Source organism: Sardina pilchardus, chromosome 12 (assembly GCF_963854185.1).
Source record: "Sardina pilchardus chromosome 12, fSarPil1.1, whole genome shotgun sequence".
In the NCBI taxonomy this organism is placed as follows: Eukaryota; Metazoa; Chordata; class Actinopteri; order Clupeiformes; family Clupeidae; genus Sardina; species Sardina pilchardus.
In genome coordinates, this window is record NC_085005.1 from 10,895,837 (window position 1) to 10,921,456 (window position 25,620).

At 44.2% G+C, this 25,620-nt stretch overlaps 1 protein-coding gene across 1 annotated transcript in view; it reads left to right on the forward strand.

Moving 5' to 3' along the window:
• Positions 1 to 21,147, forward strand: part of cnksr3 (cnksr family member 3) — a 42,343-nt gene extending 21,196 nt beyond the window's left edge. Inside the window, exons 6-26 of the mRNA XM_062551368.1 lie at positions 1,675 to 1,794; positions 2,175 to 2,234; positions 2,530 to 2,598; positions 3,015 to 3,161; positions 4,519 to 4,643; positions 4,888 to 5,075; positions 5,808 to 5,894; positions 7,075 to 7,402; positions 7,768 to 7,774; positions 8,475 to 8,483; positions 10,576 to 10,695; positions 10,921 to 10,977; positions 11,663 to 11,699; positions 12,001 to 12,170; positions 12,713 to 12,786; positions 13,663 to 13,734; positions 14,173 to 14,243; positions 14,461 to 14,555; positions 17,078 to 17,330; positions 19,326 to 19,495; positions 19,969 to 21,147. Coding sequence (XP_062407352.1) covers positions 1,675 to 1,794; positions 2,175 to 2,234; positions 2,530 to 2,598; positions 3,015 to 3,161; positions 4,519 to 4,643; positions 4,888 to 5,075; positions 5,808 to 5,894; positions 7,075 to 7,402; positions 7,768 to 7,774; positions 8,475 to 8,483; positions 10,576 to 10,695; positions 10,921 to 10,977; positions 11,663 to 11,699; positions 12,001 to 12,170; positions 12,713 to 12,786; positions 13,663 to 13,734; positions 14,173 to 14,243; positions 14,461 to 14,555; positions 17,078 to 17,330; positions 19,326 to 19,495; positions 19,969 to 20,211 — 2,502 coding nt within the window. The 3' untranslated portion in view covers positions 20,212 to 21,147. The remainder of the gene's footprint in view (positions 1 to 1,674; positions 1,795 to 2,174; positions 2,235 to 2,529; positions 2,599 to 3,014; positions 3,162 to 4,518; positions 4,644 to 4,887; positions 5,076 to 5,807; positions 5,895 to 7,074; positions 7,403 to 7,767; positions 7,775 to 8,474; positions 8,484 to 10,575; positions 10,696 to 10,920; positions 10,978 to 11,662; positions 11,700 to 12,000; positions 12,171 to 12,712; positions 12,787 to 13,662; positions 13,735 to 14,172; positions 14,244 to 14,460; positions 14,556 to 17,077; positions 17,331 to 19,325; positions 19,496 to 19,968) is intronic.
• Positions 21,148 to 25,620: the final 4,473 nt, after the last annotated feature.

Here is a 25,620-nt window from a genome sequence, read left to right on the forward strand (position 1 = left end):
CTATCACACAGATATACACACACACATACACGCACACACACACACACACTTATACGCCATCACATAAACACCAGAACAACACACACATAGGAGCATACGTAGACACACATACTGTACACACACACACACATATACACACACACACTGTACTATCACACAGATACACACACACACACACACACACACACACACACACACTGACACTGTACTTACTCACGCAGACACAGACACACGCACACACACACACACACACACACATTTCCTTTGCAGCCCTTGAGAGATTTCTCCCCAGGTTGAGTGTGTCCCGCAGGGCCTGTGTGTGTGTTGTTTACTCTGCGCTGTAATGCTGCCCAGCAGGCCCCCGTGTGTGTTTCGGCCCATCCGCTCTGAGATAGCGCAGTCGCCAGGCTCACGCACACCACACCACACACTCACACACTCAGCACTATTCCTCGCCGCCACATTGTCACGTTAAGACAGAGAGCTTCCTCTGTGGTTGACCCATCGTTTGACCACCGTGTATTTCACACACACACACTCACACACACACACACACAAAGATATCTCCCTTATTTTAACGACACAGGGCAGCAGTTTTAGTGGCCAGTGAGTGTCTTTACAGAATGGACAGGCTGGAAACACACGCAAAGATATCAGAATTGACTCTCTTTCTTTGCCCTGTAGAGTTTTCCACTATCAGGGGTGTACGGAGTGTGTATTCTGGTGTATTCTGTGATGTGCGCAATATCACAAGTTAAGCAACAAATACAAAATGATTTAGAGGACGCTGTCTTTCCTGGCCTCAGGTTTTGGCAATATGGAAAAAAATCAGATTAGTTTGTTAAATCCAATATGAGAATAAGCATATTTCCCTGTGTTGCAAGTGGCTGCCACATTTGGGTCCAAGAGCAGCCAGGGACCCGGGTTCAAATCTGACCTGTGGTCGTATCTCGATCCCACCCAATCTCTCTCTCTCCCTCTCACTTCCTGCCACTCTTCACTGTTCTATCTGAATAAAGACAAAAAGCGGAAATAATGTACTTTTAAAAAGCTCCATTCCAATGGTGTGCTTTAAAGCGTATTGTAGTTAGCCTATTATATTGATTAAGTTACAGCTGAAGAGCCAAATGCACTAAGCACAGAGAACTCGTTGTTATGTGACACCATGGTAACAAATCCCCAAAGACTACGTGTTGTTCTATCTTTACATTCAATACCGTCAATATCAGTGATGTGAGTGATTACCAGTGATGGGAGAGGGTGTGTGTGTGTGTGTGTGTGTGTGTGTGTGTGTGTGTGTGTGTGTGTGTGTGTGTGCGTGTGTGTTGTGTGTGTTGTGTGCGTGTGAGTGACAGAGAGAGACTAAGATAGGGAGATGTTTGTTAAGGAGGGAGTAGCAAGTGAATGGAGGAAGGAAATGTCGCAAAAGACATCCACAATCCACGGAGCATGAGTTGGATGAGTGTGGGTAGGAGGGATGGCGGGGGGGACTGGAACACTTGAGCTGTCTTCCTCCTTTAATGGAGATTATTGAGGAAGACGCGGGCTGGAGCCGTACCCATGATGACCCCTTCCTCTCTGCATCAGCCTGTGTTCTTTCCTGTGTTGTTCTTGGGTGTTGTTGTGGCCGACGGTTGTGTAACCATGTGTGCTCATCCTGTGATCACATTCCAGTCCCGACTCCTGACCAGCGTCTGTGACCAGACCATGAGAACGACCTCTGACCCTCTGATGAATCACATGACCTGTCTAGAAGAGGTCACCATCACCAACATCAAGCCCGGAGAAGGACTGGTACTTATCTCACCACAGAAAACAATTTTATACTGAATGTCATTGCACATAATTTTGTTAGTTCGTTGAGCTCCTTGGTTCTTGAACATAGAGGAAGATCTCGGTAACCCTTTTATGGAACCTTACAAAGTGCTTTGTTGTATTGAAAAAGAAGTTCCTTTGAGGACCATACAATGACAGGAAACTTTCGTTACAAAGATTAAAGTAGCTTTTACTAGACTGCTTATTTTGAACACCTTCATAAATAAATGTCCTCAATGTAAACAACATAGCAGAGTCAGACTATATTTTGTGACTTAGGACTATGATTGTGGTGTCAGTAATTCCCGTTGGTCTGTATGGCTGTATGAAGACTAATCCTCCGCACCCATGTATTTTAGGGCATGTACATCAAATCCACATACGATGGGCTCCACGTCATCACAGGCACCACAGAGCATGTAAGTGTGGTCACTCCTTACAAAAGCCACGGCATTACCACTGAAACAGCCACGTGTTCCAAGAACTCTTGTTTTGACCGTGGAAACCAAGGAGACTAATGAGATGGGTGCTTGGTTGTAGACAGGGGCATTATGTAACAGGGTATACAGTTACATGGGTTGATGTTAGTAACAACCCACTAGTTTTTGCAAGTGGCTGCGACTAGTGTTGTTGTTTGTTGTTTGTTGTTGTTATTGTTGTTGATTAGAAACTCTGATGCAATTCCATAATGCACTCTGTTCCTCTCCTCCATAGTCTCCTGCAGATCGAACGAAGAGGATCCATGCTGGAGATGAGGTCATCCAGGTCAACAGGCAGACAGTGGTAAGGATCATTCAGCACGTCTACTCCAGCCTCCCTATCTGTCAGTCTCTCTATCTACTTTATCTCTATTCTATCTCTCTATATCTCTCTTTCTCTCAATTTCTCTCCGTCTTTTTGTTTTTCCTCCTCTCTATCTCTCTTTGTCTATCTCTATCTATATTCTATCTCTCTCTCTTTCTCTCTCTCAATTTCTCTCTGCCTTTTTGTTTCCCTCCCTCCCTCCTCCCACTCTGTCTATCTCTATCTCTATTCTGATTCTCTCTCTTTCTCTCTCTCAATTTCTCTCTGCCTTTTTGTTTTCCATCCCCTCCCCCCTCCCTCCCTCCCTCTCTCTCTCTCTCTGCTCATCCACTGTGGTTCTGTTCATGGTGTACTGTGTGTCCCTCTGATCTCCCTCACTCTTGTTCCCGTCCCAGGTGGGCTGGCAGCTGAAGAACCTGGTGTCCAAGCTGAGGGAGAACCCCGTGAGTGTGGTTCTCATGGTGAAGAAGAGGCCCTCCGGCACCTGCAGCTTCACGCCCGCCCCCCTGAAGAACATGCGCTGGAGGCCACCTGCTCCGCAGGTAATACGCAACCCTCGTGTCCGACACCTCTACCTGCACATACACCTCACGCCTCGCTCACCTCCGCACCCAACAGCTGCCCTGCATCGCTGATCAGATTCCATGAAGGTCTTATTATTAGCCTTGTTCAGGGGTGTTTTTCAGAGTCCTTTTGGTAGCTGTTACAGCTCCCTGGAGGTGAACTGGTGCAGCGTGGCACTGTATCTCTGATTTTTGTTTGTTTGATCAAGCAGTTGATTAAAAGAGTGTCACGCTCCCCTTAATCAGAATGATTCACAGTTCCGCAGATCCACAGATTTAGGTGGTTTCATGACCGCACATGACTACCCCTTTGTTTGGAGCGTTTGAAAAAGAGCGCACAAGCCCCTTAGCCACCCGTGAGGTGTTTTGGGTGTTGCCACGAAAACAATGAGCCCCTTCACCTAATGGGGAAAAAAAAGAGAAGAGTTAAGACAAACTGTAGAAAACCTCACAGTGATGTCATGCATTTTCATCAGGTGAGTCATAGGTTAACAAACAATAGTGTAATCTGTGTGGAGCTATTTAGATGCCGCATACCAGGAAGTGAGTCTTCAGTGTTCTAAATGAGGGAACTCACTTCTGAATATCATAAGGGAAAACTTTCCACAGGTCCCGTCGCATTAAAAATCCCCCGGGAGCCGGCTTCTAATTTAAGCCTGTTCTGTTTCAGCTCCACCCAAACCATGTCAACTATGGTGGGGGGAGCAAAAAAAAAATATGAAATGAACAGTTTCAATCCTTCCCAAATCTCCTTACGCAAGTCCGCTAATCCGAAAAGGAACATGGCTATCTTGTTATTATAAGAGCGAAATATGAGGACTTTGAGACCCTCTGAAGTAGCGGCGCGTTGGCGGGTCCCTAATTAGGGACTCAAAAGCTCTTGTGTTGCAACAGCGTCTAACCAGAAGGCTTTGCCAGGCCTGTGCCCACTGGAATCATGTTAGGGGACAAACAAGCTGCATCGAGGTAAAACAAAACGTACCAAACAAAATGTTTCATACGTTAAGAGAGATGCGGTGTGACAGATGTCCAGACTTGATTTCCCAGATGTTGAACTAATGGTTGTTTTGATTACAATAAATATCACAATAACCCAATTTCAGTTCCACTGAAATGTGTTTGGGCTGGGCTGGGCTGGACTGGGCTGAACCGGTCCAGTCATTTCAGTTCCACTGAAATTACTTGGAAAATAAAATAAAAAATAAATGATTTATGAAAATGTATTAAAATGTGTGTGTGTGTATGTGTGTACATATACGGTGTGAGTTTAGCCTGATTCAACAGAATTTAAACTATTTTCTTTTGGTTTTGTTTATTTTTCCCACATTTTCTCCAGAACCTACCCTTTCCACGCACCTCTCAGGCCCCAAAGAGTTCAGTGGAGTCCCCTGTGAAGAAGGAGAAGCCGGCCATTTTGGACCTGTACATTCCCCCTCCTCCCATGGTTCCCTACACCCCACGGTGAGTAGCTCAGGGGCGCGCAAGATGCATTCAGAACAACATAAACACGTATGGAAACAAGCTGAAAGCCTAGAATTTTCCAACGATGACAGAGTTTCGCCTTTTCAAATGAACGTGCGTGCCACGGTTAGATGTCAGAAGAGTAGCACTGAAAAAAGCACACACTACTGTGGTATTACTTGCTTTGTTAGAATCTTTGGGACGCAGATTTTGACATCCTTTCTCTCCTGACGGTCTCTTGCAGGGATGCCAAACCAGTGGTGTGCACCGGCGTCAAGCTGAGGCCCAAGCGCCCGCAGTCGCCCAACTCGTGCCTCGACCATGAGGGCCGGCGGCGGTTCACCATCGCCGACTACGACGGCAAGCCTGCGCCCAGCCCCATGGAGCTGCCCATGCCCCAGGCCCGGATGAGGCAGCGGACGCCCTCCAGAGGTCAGTGTTCCTGGCCCCTCTGGCTCCGAGCCCGGGCCAGCCCAGTCCAGCCCAGTCCAGCCCAGCCCAAACACATCCAGTCTGCTCCAGTCCTCCTCACACAAAAACCTCAGTCTACTTCCCGGAGACAAAACCAAAAAGTCAACTGCGTCTGCACTCTGCAACAGAAGCATCAGTCTGACTGTTTACTCACTGAACTGGTCGGGCAAGGCCAGAGCAGTGGTTTAGGGAGGTGCACGGTGATATTCTACTTTATGTGCCGTGCGTTACTTTTGACATTTACATTTACTCGCTAGGTAAACACTTTTTTCCAAATTTAGACGTGGGCTTTCTGATAGGACGTGCCTTGTCTTATCAGCATTTCTGATGCACGGCATTGGAATATTCTGATTGATATGGAAAACTCATGGAAATGTGTTGGCCAAAACATGCATGAGCTCGGTCACGTACCGCGCGTTTGCATACACCGTTCTCCAGCTGCTCGTTATGTTTCGACAGCGCAGGACATGACATGGCCATGTAATGGAGTCTTAAGTATTTTCCACCGTCAGCTGTAAATTCTGCTTGGTGTGAGAGAGAGGCTGAGATTTTGTGAGTGCACCAGCGAGTGTCAGTCATAAAGGTCAGGCAGATGTTGTGTGCTGGCACGGCTCACAGATTCCCCACTAAATCACCCACTCTGCCTCTCTCTCTCTCTCTCTCTCTCTCTCCCTCCCTCTCTCCTCCTCACAGGGAAGCCTCGGCCGGTGTCCATGCCTGTAGACACTTGCCTGGGTCTGTCTGACTCGCCCTCCAGGCTGTGGCCCCAGGGAAGGACAGGTGAGTGCATCTCTCTCAAGCGTCTCTCTCTCTCGCGCGCACACGTGCGCTCTCCCTCTAGCATCTGTCTCTTCAGCGTCTCTCTCTAGCGGCAGTCTGTTCAGAGTCTCTCTCTCTCTCTCTCTCTAGCATATCTCTCTCTCTAGTGTCTCTCTCTCACTCTCACTCTCTCCTGTGTCTCTCTCTATTTCTCCCTCTCGCGCTCAAATTCAAATTCGGCTGGGCTTTATTAACATGACTGTTTGAGTACAGTGTTGCCACAGCTAGTGTCTCCAGCATCTCTCTCTCTCTCTCTCTCTCTCTAGAATCTCTCTAGAATCTCTCTTTCTCCCCAGTGTCTCTCTCCAAAGTCTCTCTCTCTTCAGTCTCTCTCTCTCTCTCTCTCTCTCTCCAAAGTCTCTCTCTTCTCCAGAGTCTCTCTCACTCCCCCTCTTTCTCGCCTATATGGAGCTGCAGTTTCATCCAAACATAAGCAGAGCCCCATCTAATCTATGCTGCAATCAGCTAGGCTAATTACACACACGACGACGCGCACAGCAGTCGGCAGGGAATTAGTGGTTAGTGTGTGCGTGTGTGAGTCTTAGAGTTGTTTGTTAACGTCAGTTAAGTAAGCCCTAGGCTAAGGACAATTTATTTCAGTTTCAGGGTGTGGTGTCCAGGTATGAGTATATTTCTGTGTAATAGGCGTAATACTTGCACCTGTACAGTTATTCAGAATTATCCACAAGAATCCATAAGTCATCTTTTTGCGCTCACTACTGGTATTTCTCCATTCCTGTTCAGTAGTAAAAGTAAAGTGTAGCTGAGATACACACACACACACACACACACACACATATATACACTGCTCACATAAAAGTCAGGGGCATTCGGCTTTTGGGTGAAATTTCAGCATGAACTTCTAATCCACTATAACCTTTACAGGCAAACTTAATGTGACCTTCTCTAAACTTTTGAATGTGTATGACCAACAGTTCAGTGTATCAGTACATTCTGTACTGGAACATTACATTTCACCTAAAAGCCAGATATCCCTACCTTTTTTGTGAATAGTGTGTGTGTGTGTGTGTGTGTGTGTGTGTGTGTGTGTGTATGTGTATATACGGTACATACTCTAATCCACTCTACCTAAACGTATATGTAACTTGCATCCTAATACACCTGTTCCCCTCTCCCCCAGGTGAGAGCCCTGTGCACCGGTACCTTAGCACCGAGCGCATCGCCACCATCTCGGAGGAGGCGCCGTGCTTCCCGCTGCCCTACCGGCCGGCGGCGGTGCTGCGCGAGCGTCAGCTGAGCCGCGGCGTGGACCACATCCGCGGCAGCCAGTGCTTCATCAACGCCGACCTGCACAACAGCGCCACCATCCCCTACCAGGAGGCGCTGGCCAAGAAGGCGCCCAAGCAGAAGCCCGCTCCGCCCTCGTCGTCCTCGTCGCCGTCCTCGTCTTCGTCGTCCGGCGAGCCGTCGCTGCTGAGCAGCTGGATCGCCCGGCTCAAGCTGCTGACGCACTGATTACGCGGGGGTGGGAGAGCGAATGACCGAGAGAGGGAGGGAGAGGGAGAGGGAGGGACAGTGTGGGTGAGAGAGTGAGGGAATGAGTGAGGGAGTGTGGGTGTGTGACTGATTCCCATGGCTTCTGTGTGTGTGTGTGTGTGTGTGTGTGAACAAGTCTGAATGTGTATGACTGATTCCCACAGCTGCTGTGTGTGTGTGTGTGTGTGTGTGTGTGTGTGTGTGTGTGTGTGTGTGTGTGTGTGTGTGTGTGTGTGTGTGTGTGTGTGTGTGTGTGTGTGTGTGTGTCTGTGTGTCTGTGTGTGTCTGTGTGTGTGTCTGTGTGTGTGTGGGTGTCCCCCGCATGTGTGTCTCCCAGTTACTACGTGAGTGTGTTAGTGTGTGTTCAGGCCACAGCGCCAGTGCCTTTGATCCACCTCTCTTCCCTGAGTGATCTCGAGTGTTGGTTCAGGATGTTGACGGAATCTTGTGCCTGTCAGCCCTGTGTGAAATCCCAGCACCCAAAGACTGTCTGGTGCAAACCTCCATTTGCTGCTTTATATATATATTAAAAAAATCCATATGGAAACAGGACTTGCTTTACATATGTTTCATGTTCCATTTTAATTCACCAATGTGTGAATCTTATGAAGCTATGTTGTTGTTTCTTCTGAGTTGTTTGTAGTGTATAGCTAAATATACACTGTGTGTTGGAAAACAGTGAACAACTTCATATGATGTTCAGTTCAGGTCTAAGAAACATTTCCATGTATGTTTTGTCGGTAGAAGTCATTAGGTAGCTCACTTGTGTATAACTTAAGTTATTTAATTGGTCATAAGCATTTTTATGTATATAGTTTTTTTTTTGCATTTTTGCATTATTGGATAATTTGTTTGTAAAATCCTTGTTCACTTTTTACATCTTGCAAATGCTACTTTTCACATGATATCTTTGCTTGATATTTTCTGTTACACTTGGTTGGAAAGAGAATAGATCTTTGTGATGCTAATTACATACAACTCTTACTTGTTTTATCAAGGGCATTGTGTTATAGTGTGATAATTCAGTGTCCACTGTGTTATCAGTATTTCTCGGTGTGTGTGTGTGTGTGTGTGTGTGTGTGTGTGTGTGTGTGTGTGTGTGTGTGTGTGTTTGTGTGTGTGTGTGTGTGTGTTGCAAGCATGTCAGTGTGAAAGACTGAGACAAACACTGACAAAAATGTTACAAAAAGAGTATGCAGTTGCTGTATGCTTAACTAAAACTCAGGCTGTGGGCCTTCGTTGAAGCCCTGGGACATCCAAATCAACACTATTGGTGCATCACTGACTCACACCATCATCATATAGATTTTATATCACATACATCACATAACATATTATGCTACTCTTTACAAGCATTTCCACCTGGAGAACCACAGGAGGAGGAGAACCACACTTAACTCCATACATCATTCACGTGGACATCATTGATGCAGAACTAATTCAGTTTTGCGACTAACAAATGGTGTAATTGTATGCAGTGTAATAGAGAGCTCTATGCAAGACAAAACCATTCTAATCGCTGCAGGAGCACGTTTTAAGGCTTCATAAGCTTAATGTGTAATGTTTAAAACTTTACTATTTTGAACACAGGATTTACGGTTATGTAAATGTTTTGTTGATATGTGATCTTCTCAACAATATTTTATTAAAAGTTGCAATTAAACTGTCATTTCTCTTGTGTTGAATGTGAATGTTTTAGTCCAAAACTGATTTTCATGATTCAGCCTGATATGTAACACTTGAACATAAACATGAACATAACATGTAGTAATTTATATAGTTGTGTAGATTGATGTTTGTAGTTTTGTTAACTGTGTAGTTTTGTTGATTGTTTAAGTATGTGTGTTTGATTTATTGTCTCTTCAAACTGGTAAAACCTTACAGTAAATTTGACATTTGGACCCATTTACACAACAGTACTATTTGTCAGAAAAGCAAAGACATTCATGTTTGCATTAACATTTATTTATACACTACACTTTTATCCAAAATGACTTACAGCAAGAGATCATGTTTGCAGCACCATAGTAGCACATTTCTGTCGGCGCAAAGTGTTTCTATCACACGTCAGATTTATAGAATTTGATATGCACTTGATATATCTCACACTTATATTTCTATTTGTCAGTGATTTGTGAAAAAGTTCCACTCCATTTGTTCTATGAACCTTTGTGTGTCTGGATTGTGTGGTTGACACGTCTGTCTGCTTTGCAGGTTTAGAGGTCATATCCAGGAGGTGCATAGAGAGATTTTCTCACTGTAACATTTAAATAGGTTTGTGTATTGTTCAATATAAAAAAGATAATGAATGACAAACTAAGTGACTTGAGATTTTAGGTAAAGACGTTTTTCAGTGTGCAAGGACCTTTTCACTTGAGTAGCATTCAGTCATCATTTATGACACTTTCGGTGTCATAGCTTAAAAAACAACAACAACAACAAAAAAAACATTTCTGAACACTAAGAACATATTGTTAGGTTCCTCATTTATTATGAACCTCTGACATAGGCCTACTCATAGCCTACCATGTTTGCCTAATAGATCTGTCTCATACAATTCCCAGCCGCATAGAGCAGCGCCAGTCAGCAGCGCCACTTGCTGGTGAATGATAAGCGAGGCTGTACCACCCCACGAACCTGGCTGCCCGGAGTCTAGTAGCGTGAGGATTCGCCCGTATACTATGTTGTTTACAGTGCATGTCAGCCTGATTTTGTCAGGTTATTGATACCATTTGATGCGCAAAGCCAGCATGTAAAGTAATGCGAGTAGCCTAAACAACTTTATTATCATAGATTATCTCTTGTAGCCAAGCAGCCAAGTCCCTAGGCTATTTTAACCTTTTAAACCCTTATTGTAGCTTAACAAGGACATATGATGCAGGTGAGTATCGCAAATGCGCAAAATTGACATTTATTTATTTTCATAAAAAAATAATAAAAAAAAACAGAAATATAGGCCTATGGGTAGGGGTAAGCTGTTCCTGTTTATTATTGCTTTAATTGCCTGTACAAATCTCACTTTAACGGTCTTGCTGAAATCTCAAATTGGCATAGGAAGTTGGTAGCTCCAATTGCCAACACTGTCCATCACGCGCTGCTAAGCACACAGGAAATAGCGTTAATTGGCAGGTGTGTGTTAATTTGACTCAACAACTCGACTTCATTTCTCCTGAAAATAAATGCGAAAATGTCGGCTGTCAATTTTAATCGAAGGCTACGCAACATCGTGAACTTCAATATCCACACCCTAAAATATTTCCTGCAGGTAATTGTGGCTGTGGGAGACGACACAGATTTAAACAACGCATCTTGAAATGGCGTCCACAAGCGGATTAGTTTTTGTAGGCTACCTGTTGTGTTTAAAGTTACAATGTGGTCATTCCATCTGTTTAGTGCAGGACCATCGTTCATTCACAGTAGCCTATGTTAACATAAAGCTTTCCAAGTCAACCTGATTTAAAACAAAAGCAAAATTGTGTCTGTTTTCAAGGTTGTCTCCCCATCCAAGGAGACATCTCGAGAGGCCCGACATGAAAGACCAGTAATGGTAAGTGAAGTGTAAGTGTGTCACCTCTTTACCCCTGTGGTCTGGTGGTTGTGTCATTTCCTCAGTAAAACTCAATGCATTGCAACAATGCTTGTAATGTATTCTGATAAAGAGATTATATTAACACGATGTAAATATTAACAGATTAGACTAGCCTGCCTAGGCCTAATCTGTAGTGATGTACACATGGTGTTTGAGTGATGAAGTTTTTTTGATTGAGTGGTAGGTCCACCCTGGAGTTCTTATCATGTTTTCATGTGCCATAGTGTTCAGAGTTCTAAACAGCACTCTATGGGTTAGCAAAGTGAAAGATTTGTGCAAAAAGAATAACCATGAGAGACAGGATGTTTCTCTCAAATGTTGTACATACCAAGTGAAGAAAGTGGTTTTGTGTTTTTGAGAGAGAGAGAGAGAGATAGAGAGAGAGAAAGGCAGGCAGGTAGGTAGGTAGAGAGAGAGAAAGAGAAAGGGACAGAGAGACAGAGAAAATAAGCAGAAGGAAGAGGTGTCTGTACACTGTGTGTGTGAACTGCAATGTGTTAGTCTGTGCTGTGTGCGTGCTGTGTGCGTGCGGTGGCTGGCTGATGGCTGGGCTCTGCTTGAGCTGTCATTCACGCTCTCTCCCCCCTCTTTCTCTCTCTCTCTCTCTGCCCTCCTCTGCTCTCTCCGCACTCTCAACCTGGAGGGCTCAGTGCATCGCAGCCGCCGGCTCAAGCCTAAGGGTAAGACCTTCACATATCTGTGTCCTCTTGTAGCCTTATTATTGCAATTGTTTGTTTGCAATGCAGTCACTTTTTCTGTTGTGATCTTCCTCAAATACATCTGGTTTACTGTGTTCTCTGTGTACTGCGTATCAAATTAGGAAGCCAAGCTGACCCGCTGCAAAGCTATTTGAGTGATGGTTCTTCTATTCTTTACTGTGTTTGGTGTTTCTGTGTCTGTGTGTGTACGTGCGTACACTCGCCCTCCGTGCAAGCCCACCTGCATGACCCTCCGCCTGCCTCTTGGTGTTTGACTCCGAAGGTAATGCTGGGATGAGTCGGCGTAAAGTGTCTGTGAAGGACCTCGGGCAGGGGGACTGCAATGGGTGGCTTCACAAGAAGAAGGACGGCAAGGGCTTTCTCGGAACCCGATGGAAGAAGTATTGGTTTGTGCTGAAGAAAAACTCCCTGTATTGGTACACCAACGATTTGGTGAGTTGTTTCCCCCGAGGTCAACTGGGTTACGCGCTACTCTGTTCCCTGGAATATAGGAGAAGCATATTTACACCACAGATTCTTTTACGAAAGAAGAAGTGAGGTTCGTAGAAGTTGAGGCCGTTTTGTTGTCTGACGCTAGTCTATCTATGGAGCCGAAGAGGATCTGCCATCATCTGATAGTTTCAGTAGCTTCCATCTCATTTACGTCCCTGAATTTCAACTGGAAGTTCTTTTGCAAATGGTGTCATGCTAACTCCCTAGTGTGTTTGTGTTAGGGCTGCACAATTAATCGCTGTATTTGTCAGAATATTTTCACAAATCATATGTGACTTTACTGGTCCTGCTGTGTGTGTGTGTGCTCCCTACTCGAATGCAGAAGATGGATTTCACTCCACTATACTCCCCAAGCTATGATAAGACATTGGTGCAGACTAAAGATATACCGTACATAGACTTGTACTGTATGTGGTGTGTCTTGTCCAATGTCTTTTAACTTTTGAATTTCTTGTTTCCCTTGTTACTTCTTGCCTATGCAGGCAGAGAAAGCCGAGGGATACATCAACATAAGAGAGTTCACTGTCGAACAGGCCTTGGAGCACAAGAAGAAGCAGTAAGCTTTTGATTTGTCTATTTTTCCTTTTGATCTCAGTTCAGAGGCATTAGGTGGAACTGTGGTCAACCACAAAACTGATTTTGAGTCGCATAAGATAAACATGACATAAGACATACCGACACAATCACAGACAGAATTAGCTTGAATGTGTAATGTGTTATTGTCAGATTTCTTTTTTTCACGCTCCGTTTCTTTCTTGTTTGCACTGAGTTATTATGCCAGCTGGTGGTGATTTTATCATGAAAATAACTGAGGAGCATTTTCTGGTGTGCGGACTTCTCTCTCCTAACTTATGCTTGTCTGTCTAGCACCCAGTTTTTATCGTTTTTTTGGATGTGCGTGCGGTAGCCTACTCTTATTATGCCAGCTCATATGTACAGTACATGCTCTCTCACAAGTCAAATTGTTCTAGCGTGTATCCTACCAGACAACCTCATCTAGGAACAAGCTAACATGTAAATTAGGACTGTTTGGTGCGCCCATGCTGATATCTGGGCGCCCAGAGCGTTCGCAGTCAAGTGTGATGCGCAAAGGCGAAGGCCTTAAGCACTGCCTCTCGCTGCGCATCTCGGCTCCCGTTAATAGCATGCTGTCAACTCCTCCCCCGGCCGAGAGGAAATGGTTGGGGTTGGGGGGGGGATGATCATGTATTCTCAAACACCGCTGCACTCATGTGACTTCCCTGTGCGCCCAAGACACCAGTAACAGAACTAGTGGTGTCTGATAGTATCTATTTATGAACAACACACATTTTCTGTCGTGTCAGCGAATTAAGCTATAATATGTGGAGGGATTCTCTTAGTACTTGTGATTCTTACCTCTGTTGCTTTTGAGTTTTTACTCTTCTGCCGTTTCTTTCGTTTGGCCCTTCAGCGTGATGAAGGCCAGTCACCCACAGGTCATGACTCTCTACTTTGCAGCCGAGAGCATCAAAGACATGAACAAGTAAGTGTGAAAGAGAAGGGCTGTGAACAGGCACAGGAGCATCTGTGAACAGGAAGCCGTGTGCTGTGCGTGTGTCATTTCCCTTTTATTTGTGTGGGGCTACTGTTACAGTTCTCTCAAACACCCGAAAATATTGATTTATCACAGTGACCAAACTAGCAAGACCTGTTTCTACACACTATCAAAGAGATAAGAATTGATAGCCAGGGTGTCTTTAACATGAAAAATTGTTTGCTGCTTATGACCAAATGGTATTAGTGCATCGATTAGTATCCATTTGGCAACATCCTCCTAGTTAACACATTTATTTGATTTAAAGCGAACAGATTTTTGTTTTTGTCTGTGTGTCTATACAGTATGTGTGTTTGAAATAAAAGTATTTTGGTCTTGGATCCAGTCCCTCTGAGGCCTGCTATCTCATTGTTCCTCCTGCTGCAGGTGGTTGAGTGTTTTCAAGGAGGCCTCCATGCGCAGGAGTCCAACTCCAGCCAGTGAAGATGACGTTAATGGTGTGTGGGATTTCTTGTAGTAACTGAGCGTCTTTGATACCCAGTGGTGTGAAGTGCAGAGCACAAATGAACATTAATGATCAGTGATGGAGCATCACAGTGCAGTAAATGAACGTCTATTTAAATCCCAACTCTTATACTGCACATTATCGTGTGTGTGTGTGTGTGTGTGGGTCTGTCTGTCTGTTTGTCTGCGGCTGTCTGCCTGTCTGTCTAGGTTGCTACAGTGAAGCAAGTGACCACGAGGAGACCGACTCAGTAGAGGTGGCCTGCCAGCCTTACACGGAGGAGCTGACCGCTACCAGTATTAACGTGAGCTGAACATAGATTTGGCACAAACTAGGTTTGCCACTTTCTGTATGACTATGCCACCATCGCGCTGAAGGTCAGCATCGAATGTCTTGCCCATAGACAGAAACGCTTGTGGCAAGTCTGTAGGCAGGAAGTGTTTGTATTTGCATGCCTGGTTGCAATAAACCACAGATGGCATGCATGTGGCAGAGTGGCATTAGCCTTGAGTGCTTATTGTTCTGGTTTTAGGGGAGGGCCCACATATTTTACACTGTTCAATTTCTCTGTGCCACATCCCGGGACAGAATATTAGTAATTTATGTTGTAGTTGTGTAAGGAGGAATATTATACACATATATATTTCCCCACTTAAATACGTGTTCTGTCTTTACCCGGTGCACCGATGAGATTATGTTGAACAAGTTAAATTATTTTTGACCATCTGACTCCAAAGATGAAAGCTATAGTCACACTGTTGATGACTATGAAATATCTGTCTACAATAAATACTAAGTATTTCTAGACTTCTCTCTCTACGAGGCCTATTTTGCTTAATCACAATGAGATCCAACCTGATATCAACAGTTATTCTCTAGTACATTGACTTTGGCACCCCTGTGAAGTTTACCATTGTCCGGTCAGTGACTTCTAGGCTAGTTTGTCTGGGACAGGTCAGGCCTGACTTTAGCACTCAGAGGCCTACTAGCTTGAGGCAAACTGAACCCAGCACAGTGACTCCTTGAGTTTGACCAGCCCGCACAAGCCGCTCAGTTTATCTGAGAATCTATTCACTGTTATGATATCTGATTAAACAAAGACCTTGGTTAGAACTTCAATTCTCAAGAAAAGAATATTACCGATTACCAATTAACATCACATTTATTTGTAATCTTTTCTAATACAATCAATAACGGTATAAAGGTACAGACAATAATAAAGTAGCAGAAGAATTAAACAATCAACCTAAAATAAAGTTCAAGATATCATACCTGATGTAGCATTAACTAAAGAAGTGGAACTCTAAAAGCAGAGGTTTCAATCCTAAACCAAGCTCAGAGTCTTCTGCTAGCCAGAGCTACACGCAAGTGGAGATTTTGTTAAGCAAGAATCTGAAGGGTCACCTTTGTTCTTTCTTATATATCCATCTAGATACAGGAGGCATGTCGGCTTGATTCCACCTTAGAAATTAACATATAGACTCTATAACAATTGTAAAAGACCTTGGCTCACCGCAGGGTATATCTTATCATTACAAAAGTGAATGGGAGGTTCCCCATCCAAGACTTGGCAATTTCGCTTAGATCACCAGAAAAACATATTTACACTTATTTTACAATTGTACCACTGAGACCTTCCTACTTCTCGCGTTGCAACATTAAAAATGATACCAAACATAGATACCTTATCATTTGTCATGAAACAGATACATTTCAGTTTCCAACATTAATCTATCAGAGGTGTGGAGAGGGGGAGTCGAGGTGTGCCTGGCATGGGGTTGGGAACTCTGGCCATATGCCGGTCTCAGGACAGTGGGGACAGTCAAATGCAAACAGGCTACCTGAACACAAAAGGAGTGTCCCTGCTGTGAGGTTGTCTCTCCCGTCTTTCAAGAGGACTCATGCCTGAGAAAGTAATGTTATCTTGGAAGCTTATGTATGGGAAAATAAGGTTATTCTATAAACTCATATATGGGAAAATAACCCAGCTTACAGTTGCCCATCCAAATACTGAATGTCAGTTGGCTTCTCAATGTGCTTCTTGGAGCAGCACTGTTGGTATAGTGAAGATGGCTGCTTTGACTTTTAAAAAATGGAGTCATCAAGAGAATTGTACTGTAATGTATATTCAGGTTTATTATTCAAGACTTTAGTGGGGTCTGTAGTTGGCAGCTCATCGTTGTTGTTTTGTTGAATCTCTTCAAGAGAGTGGTGTCCCTCATTGCCCAGTGTCTCAGGATGTAAACATCTTTTTCTGTCTTTATTATTGTTGGGAAGTGCATTAAACTACGTCACAACCCAATGTGAGTCATGCCTGTTCAGAAGTGTTTTTTGGTTACAAAAAGTTTTAGATTTAATAGTACTTATTTCGTGCCAATATTTATTAAATATAAGGGCACAAACCCTGAAGTTATTTGTTTTATGTAGAAATATTGCCGTATACTGCCACCTTGGATTACCGCTGTCTTTTGTAGCTAATGTGACTGGTCAAATGACACATGCACGACTCCCATCAGTAGCGACGTGCTGCAGCACATACATTGGGTGCCTCTCAAAATCTTTCCTCAACCCTCGATGCTCGATCCTCGAGGGGCGTTCCCACTGATCTATAACTAACACTGGATAGACTATCCCATTGTTGCCGCCCCATCATTCTTTATCTAGATCAGTGAGGACGAGGATCGAGGAAGGAAGGGAGGGTGTATAAATAAAAGACCAAATGAGAGGCACCCATTGTTTATGTGGTTTGACCGTTGATGTGACTGACACCCCCTTGCATGCTGTTGGTGTGTCTCTCCCGCCTGAACTTCCCTGTATGGCCACCAGGACGAGCTCCCGCCTCCACGCTGCTCCTCTTCGCCGTATCACCCCGTGGCGACGCACTCAGCTCCGCTCTGCGCCCCCTCCTCTTCCTCCTCCTCCTCCTCTGCCGCCGAGACGTCCGAGGCGACCTGCTCGGCCCAGAGCGAGTCCTGGCTGGAGATCAGCACTACGGGGCTGCCTGCCCTCAGCCTCCCCCAGAAGGAGGAAGATGGACCCCCGCAGGAGCAGCAGCCGCAGCCGCCCTCCACCGGAGAGGGTGAGTTCATCCATGTTAAGGAGAGAGCAAATGAGAGGTTCACAGTAGCAAACAAAACGACACACGGCCTCTAGCCCGTCGGCAGAGGTGGACATCCCAGGTTCAGAAAGTAAAAGTCTTGCCAAGTATTTGATCCAACCTTTTAGTAAACCAGCTCATCCTAATTAGCAGCCAGGTAGATCAGAGCATTAGTGATATCACCTGTGTTAAGTTCACATGTAGAAAGAATATATGGCAGGACTTTTACTTTCTGGAACCGGGAATGTCCGTCTCTGCCCATCGGTTCTTTAAAACTGACTCTAATGAGGACGCTGTCGCGTTGAAATGTTCGCTTCTAGCGCCATTTAAAGTCTGGTACAATTGCTTAGTGTGCTCTGGCCCTTTGCGAGGTTCAGTCTGCTAAAGTGGCCCAGGACCTGCGGGTGAACTTGTGAGAAATTACCACAACCTGTGTGTGTGCTAATGTGTTAACCACTGCTGACTGACTGATAAATGAGACAGCTGGAGCTGTGTGTATGTGTGTGTGTGTGTGCGGGGGGGGGGGGGGGGGGGGGGGGGGGGTGTTGCATTTGTAATTTGTGCATGTGCAAATGTGGATGCTTTATTGGTGTACAGCAGAATAAAGCTATTTCTGTTCATGGGTTTTGATAGTATGTTACTGTACTGTAATGTATATTCAGGTTTATTACTCAAGAACTGAGTTTATTATTCAATTATTCAAGTGGGATCTGTAGTTAGCAGCTTACCAGTTGTTTTGGTGAATCTCTTCGAAAGAGAGGGAAATTTCTGGGGAATGTGTTTTGATCGTAGGCCAATGTTAATGCACTATTCAAATGAGGTTTAAAATGGGACACAGACTCTACACATTTTAGATGACTGAAGGCCCCAAAACCTCACACACCTGTGAAGGTCTTCTCAAACTGAAACTGAGAGGAACTTTGGCACTGAGAAAAGAACATTTGATTCCTTCACTCTTGTCTTTAATGTACCATCCGGATGGGGCATTAAAGATAAGAGTGGCTGTACTTGGTCATCTCGGTCTCGGTTGTTTTAATTTATTTATTTTTAAACAAAGCTTGTGACCATGCTGTGGCAGCAGTGCATGCGTGTTCACATGTTTTTTGAGGTGTTGAGGGGGTCTGTGTTGCATATGAGATGTGTGAAGTGTGTGGGCTCTGAAACGTTTTGCACATTTTTGGCGCCTGAGAAATTTTGCGCCCAGTGACGCCCTCATATTACCCCTTCACGCTCTATAGAACTTTTGCTGCTTTTGCTGAGCTCTGTGTTCCGCGCTCCAGAAATGGTTGACCACACTCCACCACATATTAGCATAAGCAGACGACTTTAGCCTCTTCGTTAGCTTCTGTGTGGGACCACTTCCCTTAACCTACTCTGTGTTCAGTATCGGTCATTCCGATGTCATCCGTCATGGGTGGCTGACATGATATAATTAGCTCCAAGAATGAAAAGACGAGTTGATTACCAAAAATGCAGATGGCTGATTAATCGGTTTTAGTTCATTGGCTTACCTTTTTAAAGTAAAAAAGTAAAACATTATTTGATCCTTGAATTGGATTATTTTGTGGATTATTTACTCTTATCACAGTAAAGCTGAATATTTTGGGGAGGGAGAGGGGGCAGCAATGTTGCATCATGCTTTAGTCAGTGTCAGCATTAGTCAGTGACATAGATGTTCCTCTTCTCTGTTTAGTTTACAGTAATTTCCGGTGTATTTGCCGCATTGTGTATAAGCCGCAGGACAGTGTTTTATGCCAGTGAAAAGAAACAAAACCATATTAATACCATATTAACTGCCCCTGTGTATTAATAAAGAAATTAATAAGTATTAAGTAAGTATTAAGACATTTTGCGAAGTCAGTGTATAAGCCACGGCTAATAGTTGGGAAATAACGGTAACACTCTCACCATCCAGAACGTTCCATTTGTTGTGCACGTGTTCTGACTTTTTTGCCCTCTTTGCCCTCTGATGTGCAGATGAGATGGAGCAGCTGTACCTCCACCTGAAGCAGGCCCGCCTGACCCCGACGGGGAACCTGCAGCCCGCCTCCAAACGCGACTACAGGGCCTCCTTCATCAGACGCTGCCAGGACGAGGTCGTCAACGAGAAGCTGCATTATGTCAGGACTCTCAACAGTACTTTGAAGGTAGGTGGGCGTGTGTGTGTGTGTGTGCCTGCATACTCAATGTTTCCTCAGCACAGAAGGTCTTGCCCTATTAATGAGTCATTGGCATCCTGTTCTGTGAATAATCGAATGCGCAGGTGTGTTTTGTACTGTTAAAGAGGAACTATGCAGGTTTGGTGACATAAGTCAAATAACCTTCCCAATGACTATGAAACTGATCAGTTACGGCAAATTAAGTTTAAAAAAAAGCTTACATAGTTCAACTTTAAAGTGTGTGTGAAGCAGATTTGTTTGTTTAGACAGAGGGGAGAGTAAAAGAGGGATAATCTAGATGTTCTTCCTTAGGTAGTAAAGGATTCATGCCATCTATATCTAGTCTCAACTGTGACCAAGTATCTTACCATTGTATATAAAAAGCTGCTCATGTGATACAAATATGCCTTCCATGGTGAACCTATTGTTTCTCTCCTCCCCCTCCCTCCTCCCCATTTCAGTCTAAAGAGGCAGATCTGCTCTGTATAGAGCAGGTGCTGGCTGACCCCTGTCTCAGTGCCTACAAGTACCGCGAGTGGAGAGAGGCCAACGTGCTCCTTCTCCAGGACATTGCCCAACGCAGCCAGCCACCAACAGGGCGGCGCCAGAGTCCCACAGGGACCGAACCAGCACAGGACGCCACCCAGACCTGCACAACCACGGCCCCCAGCACCACACCCTACTACGCAGAGACCAGCGTGTGAGCCGTCTGTGGAGTGACGTTTGAGGTTCTCAGGAAGTGAGTCCTGCTGAAAATGGTGAGGAAGCAAGTCGGACTGGTGGTGAGAGTGCTAAAGTATCAGTCTGGCATGTGTTTGCCCACCACTGGATTGGAGAAGTGTTAGCGAGTGCTATGGATGGACTGGTGGTTAAAAAGTGATCTATACTTTGGGTTGAAACCTCTGCCTGGAGCTTAGATGTGTGGCTGGAGTCCCAGTGTTTAGAGTGGCCTCTGTGGCCTGCCCAGCACTTTGGGATTGCAGATGTCCAATTTGATCTCTGCACCAAGTTTCGAGCGCCAAGTATTTCTTTTATCCCCCACATGGTATTGTAACGTGCCGTGGGTGTGAAGGCAGGCCATTTCTGTAGTTTTTTTTAAACCCCACTTTTAAATACACTTATGTAGAGTTATGTACAGATCGTAAAACATTTGACCAGTGTCCGTATCAAAGTAGTTTGAGTATTTGTACTGGATGATTAGTTTGTTATTCCACTGGGTTTCGTTTTGGCTGAATTTATTTGTTTTTGACGTATATTTACATGTTTGCAGATGCATCAAACATACAAAATAAATATGTTTTCACTATGGTTAGGGAGTTTCATAGACATACATCATCTGGAACTCCTCGAGTCTAGTGCCATACAGTATGGTGGCATGCAATATGGTGTTTAATGGGAAATGTCCATTCAAATACTCAGAAATATCTTGGATTTTAGGCAATATGTGATTTTAACTTGAGTCGTCTTTTAAATGTTGCACATATTTTATATATTTTAAATAGTTGTATGTACATGTCATAGATGTTGTGTATATATTGCCTTCTCTGTACTTTGTTTGTTTGTTTGTTTGTTTGTTTGTTTTGATTTTAATATGTATTGTGTACACAAAATGGGAAGGAAATAAATGACTGGACCATAAATTATGTCTTGAGAATATCAGTCCCTCACTTTCCATTTGAACAACTTTATTTAACTTTTCAAAGGCCTTCTTCATGTCTCCTCACCCATTCTCACTGGTGGCTAATCCTGGTTGGATACCAACACAGTGTAGCGAATCTATACATCAAAATTGTTTAGGCTAGCCATCTGCAGTAACTATTTAATTAAAGGCATCTTGCATTTGAACACAAAAAACTATCCAAATCTTTTCATGAATGGAGATGTCTCAAACGTTCAGATGATATCCAGCCATCTGTTGCTTGTCTTTGTTTCCTGACACAAAGAAGTTTTTTAGAGGCAGTGGGCTCCCCGTCAACCCCCAAACTTGACAGCCATTCAGATGATAATGAAGGATGAGGTTGCGAATGCAGGGCCTACTCACTAGGGGGCGCCATTTGACTTAATCTTCAGCTGATACTCAGCTGCGCAGCCTGTCTGGCTTTCAAGCCAATAATACTGAAGTCAGTGCTCTGTTTTTTCTTAGTTGATCCCAATGACAATGCTAAACTGCTGCTCTGCTCTGTCTCTACAGTTTTTAGGGTGAACAGTTGATCCAAACTCACTGCTGTTAAACTGCTTGTGTACTTGTGATGATTTTTGGACATACTCGCGCAGTCTCGGATAAGGTGATCTTGCTGCTGCAGAGAGGTAGGTGATTTGAGTTATCGTTGATTCTTAGATCCTTCAGCATGCTAAGACTCAGCATCAACACACAACACAGATGTTTCCTGATAAACCTGGATAAGTCAACTCAGAATAAGTGGTAAAGCTCCTACAACAAGAGCCCAATGGCGTTGTTTTGTTTGGATAATTAAGCTGTGCAGGAGGTTTGTCACTAAACCACGTACTTGGAATACCCCCCAGGTTCCGTATGGATCAGGTCAGCTTTAGGCCAAAGGATAATGGAGAACTGCAAGGATGAGAGTTCAGATAAGAGACTCGAGTTCAGCAAGGACAAGCTGACAGTGTAGTCCGCTAGTAGGTGGTGTTTAAGGGCCTGAGCTTAATAATAATGACAAGAGTTCTGTCAAACAGTTCATGAATCTGAGTGGGCAAGCTCACACTTGCTCCTATGCATGAGTGCGCGTGTGTGGTCCAAATAATGTGACTGTGTAGCCAGTGAGTGTTTAATATCAACACAGATGGCACGTTCTGTTTCAACTAGGAAGTATCGTCTTCGCTGTTTTGTCTTCACCTTTGTTGAGTTTCAGACCTCTTGCACCCCTGTACTTAATCTTGGACCTCTACAACAACAATAACACATTGCATTTAGCACTTTTTCCAGACACTTAAAGTTAAAGCACTTCACTGTGAAGGGGGAACCTCACTAACTACCACCAATGTGTAGCACCCACCTGGGTGATGCACAGCAGCCATTATGCACCAGAACACTCACCACACATCACCAGTCAACACTCCTTCATGTGCCTATTTCAGTGAAATACACCACTGGCATCTAGCCAGTAAAGAAGACAAGTCTGAAGTTGAAATGTGTCCAATCTCATTTCCATTAGATTCAAAATCCAATTATGTCACCAGCTGCTTCCAACACGGATCACACTCATGTCATGAAGACCAGGGAGTACATGACTGGTAATCATTTTCATGAAAGAATAAGTCTCCTTTCACCCTTGTCATGTGATTATGGCATTATATTAAAGGGAGTGGGGATTTGGCATATCTGCCTTCCGGATGAGTAACCCCTCCATTGGAGTGTGCCATAGCAGAGCACTGTAAACATCACCTTTAATGGACAGAGCTCCAGCTCAGACGGTCTTGCTTCACTCATGCATGGCAGGTAATGGTCAAACAGGACTAATATGCGCTCACTGAGACCACACCATTGCTGGTTTCCATCATGCAAATACGTAACCGCATGCAAGACATACACACGCAGTCACATGTGTACGACGTGTATACAGTATATAAGGACTTTGGCTTGACTGTCGGCCTGAGTTGTATAATGTTTGCCATGAAACTTTTCATGACTTTTGTATGTGGTATGTGGTGCTACAGTGTATGAATTGGGGTGGATGGTGGCAGTGCACACTTGTATGTGTGTGTATGTTTCTGATTTGAGTAGTCTGTGTTTATGCTGTGAGTGTATGCTCTGTCAAGGGCTCTTTGGGAGTGTCTTTTCTTTCCTGAATCAGTTCACTTTGCAGCTCTAGTAGATCATTCTGTCCAGCTATTGTTGTATTTGCAAGTGTGTGGTTGCAGAGGACCTCAAAAATGCAGTAGGCCTACTGATGGAGCGTCATACTATTTAAGCCAACGGCTACCCAAACGGTCTCAGCTGTAAGGACACGGCACTCTGTGTGCCTTCCTGGAGGAACGTAATGTTTGATCCTCTGAAATCTGACTAAGGGCTGGCTGGACAATGCTCAAATGCTCAAATGACAGTGTTGGACATTCCATGGTGTACGCCTGTGGTCAGGAGCAATGCTGCACCACCAGAGTGTGCCTGTAAAAACACAAAGCGTCGGCAAACAAAGAGACGTTTCATTCCCATGTCCTTAACTCAATTTCAACGCTCTAAAAAAGGGCAGCCAGCAACATACCAGAGTGCTTTCCGTCTCAACCTATAAATAAATCGTTCTGACTCTTGATGTACTTTACCAGCATCATTTGAGATGATCCAACACCAAAGCCATCCCAAGAAGAAAACAAACACGGCCCCTTCAAGTCCTATTATGCTTGGAAGTCCTGAGGCAACAACTTCAATCTAGCCTTATCCTCTTTGTCAATAACGCTGGCAATGTTTTCTCTGTCTCGGCAGAGAGCTCTGAATAATAACAATAATCATCGGCTTCATCAGCTGCAGGCAGCCTCTGTCCCTCGCGCCCTCTGTCTGCGTGTGTTTTTATATAGTGTGAAATGATTACATTTCTCATTCTGTTTGGGTTTAATTCTTCTTCTTCCCTCGGGCGCTGATTAAGTGTTTGACTGATCGCTGAAGCCATTAACACAGGGTCGGGTGAAGGGGGGTGGGGGGGAATTAGCTTTGGACAGTGTGGAATCTGGCTGTGGGACATGGGCCAATAATAGTAACCTGGGATGAGTCTGTGATTGTGCCAGCGGCTAGCACCGTAGGGAGGCTGTAGAGATGTAATGTGCAAGAATGAGACAAAGAAAGGGCATCTCACCTGGGACAACAGCGCCAAGGCATATCAACATGGCTGACAATTAAAAAAAAAAAAAAAAAAAAAAAAGCCTGAGAGACTTGTTTAAAAACCATAGAAATGGGACACAGACACAAATCAGTCCAATATCACAGATCAGTTCTCCAAGTCCTAATGCATGAATGGGTCAGGTTGTGGGGGTTGTTCTGACTCTGGTTCAACTTCCATGGGATTTCTAAGAATGAAATTTGAGACAAAAATATACTACAACATTAACTTAATCCACACACTTGTAGTAGGGCCACACACCTTTCCTGTACTCAGTTTAAGCTGTTGTGACTGGGGTATTAGGTTCAGGTGTGGTCCCAAAACAGCAAGGAAGTGGGTTTCTATCTTTGAGATCAAATTACATTGTCAAATGGAGACCTGAATAAATGATAAACAAATAGCAGCATTGTTTAAAGCAACTCCTTTGCAGAGATCAAGTAGCTTTTGAGCAAAGACAAGTGGACACAATTAGAAAGTACAAGAACAGTGCCTGAGGGAAATTGAGATCAGGCTTCTCTGGTTACCAGATAATGAGCTGTAATTTCTTAACTTCAATTCCTTGTGATGTTTGGAATGCCCCTCTTCTCAAATAGATCTAAACAGGATAAACGGTTGTATTTGCAACCATTCAGCTTAGGTGTGGGCCATGATGAGGTAACTCATCTAATACTTATTGCCTGACAGAAAGCCCCCTTTTACTTCTGCAAAAGTCTTTGAATGTTAAGAGGCCTGCAAGCATTACTCATGGCCAGCACTGGTAATCCAAACGTGCCTTTTATTGGCAGCGCATAGCTTCAGTTTTAGTTCAAATTCAAAAGGTGGAAACGGAGCGAATGACGGCCAGGTCCGAAACACATGGGAGTGGTTTCCACCAGCACAGCGCTGGCTGAACCGCACGGATGCTGCCAGAGTGACTCTCCACAACTGTCGTCGCGAGCGGAGTTACAAGACGTAGCAGTAAGTCAGAAGAATTGAGCTTAAAATAAAGGAAAACACGTTACTTCGAGCGAAAGTTTAGCTCTGAATGCGCATAAGAAGAGTATTTCGTATGGTCGATGGAAAAACGTCAACACGACAGCTTTCCAAGGATACGCCTTTGGTGAGTCAAAAGTGTTATCATACTGTCAGCCAGCCGTCATTCTCTTACTACAACACTTTAGGCAACTTTGTACAGTTTGTTAATTTATTAGGCTAACTTTTGTTGTATGGACAGTCATGTTTTAAACTAATTGTGTTGTACTATAATTTCAACTAGAGCGTTGACAATTAGTTAAACATTCTGTT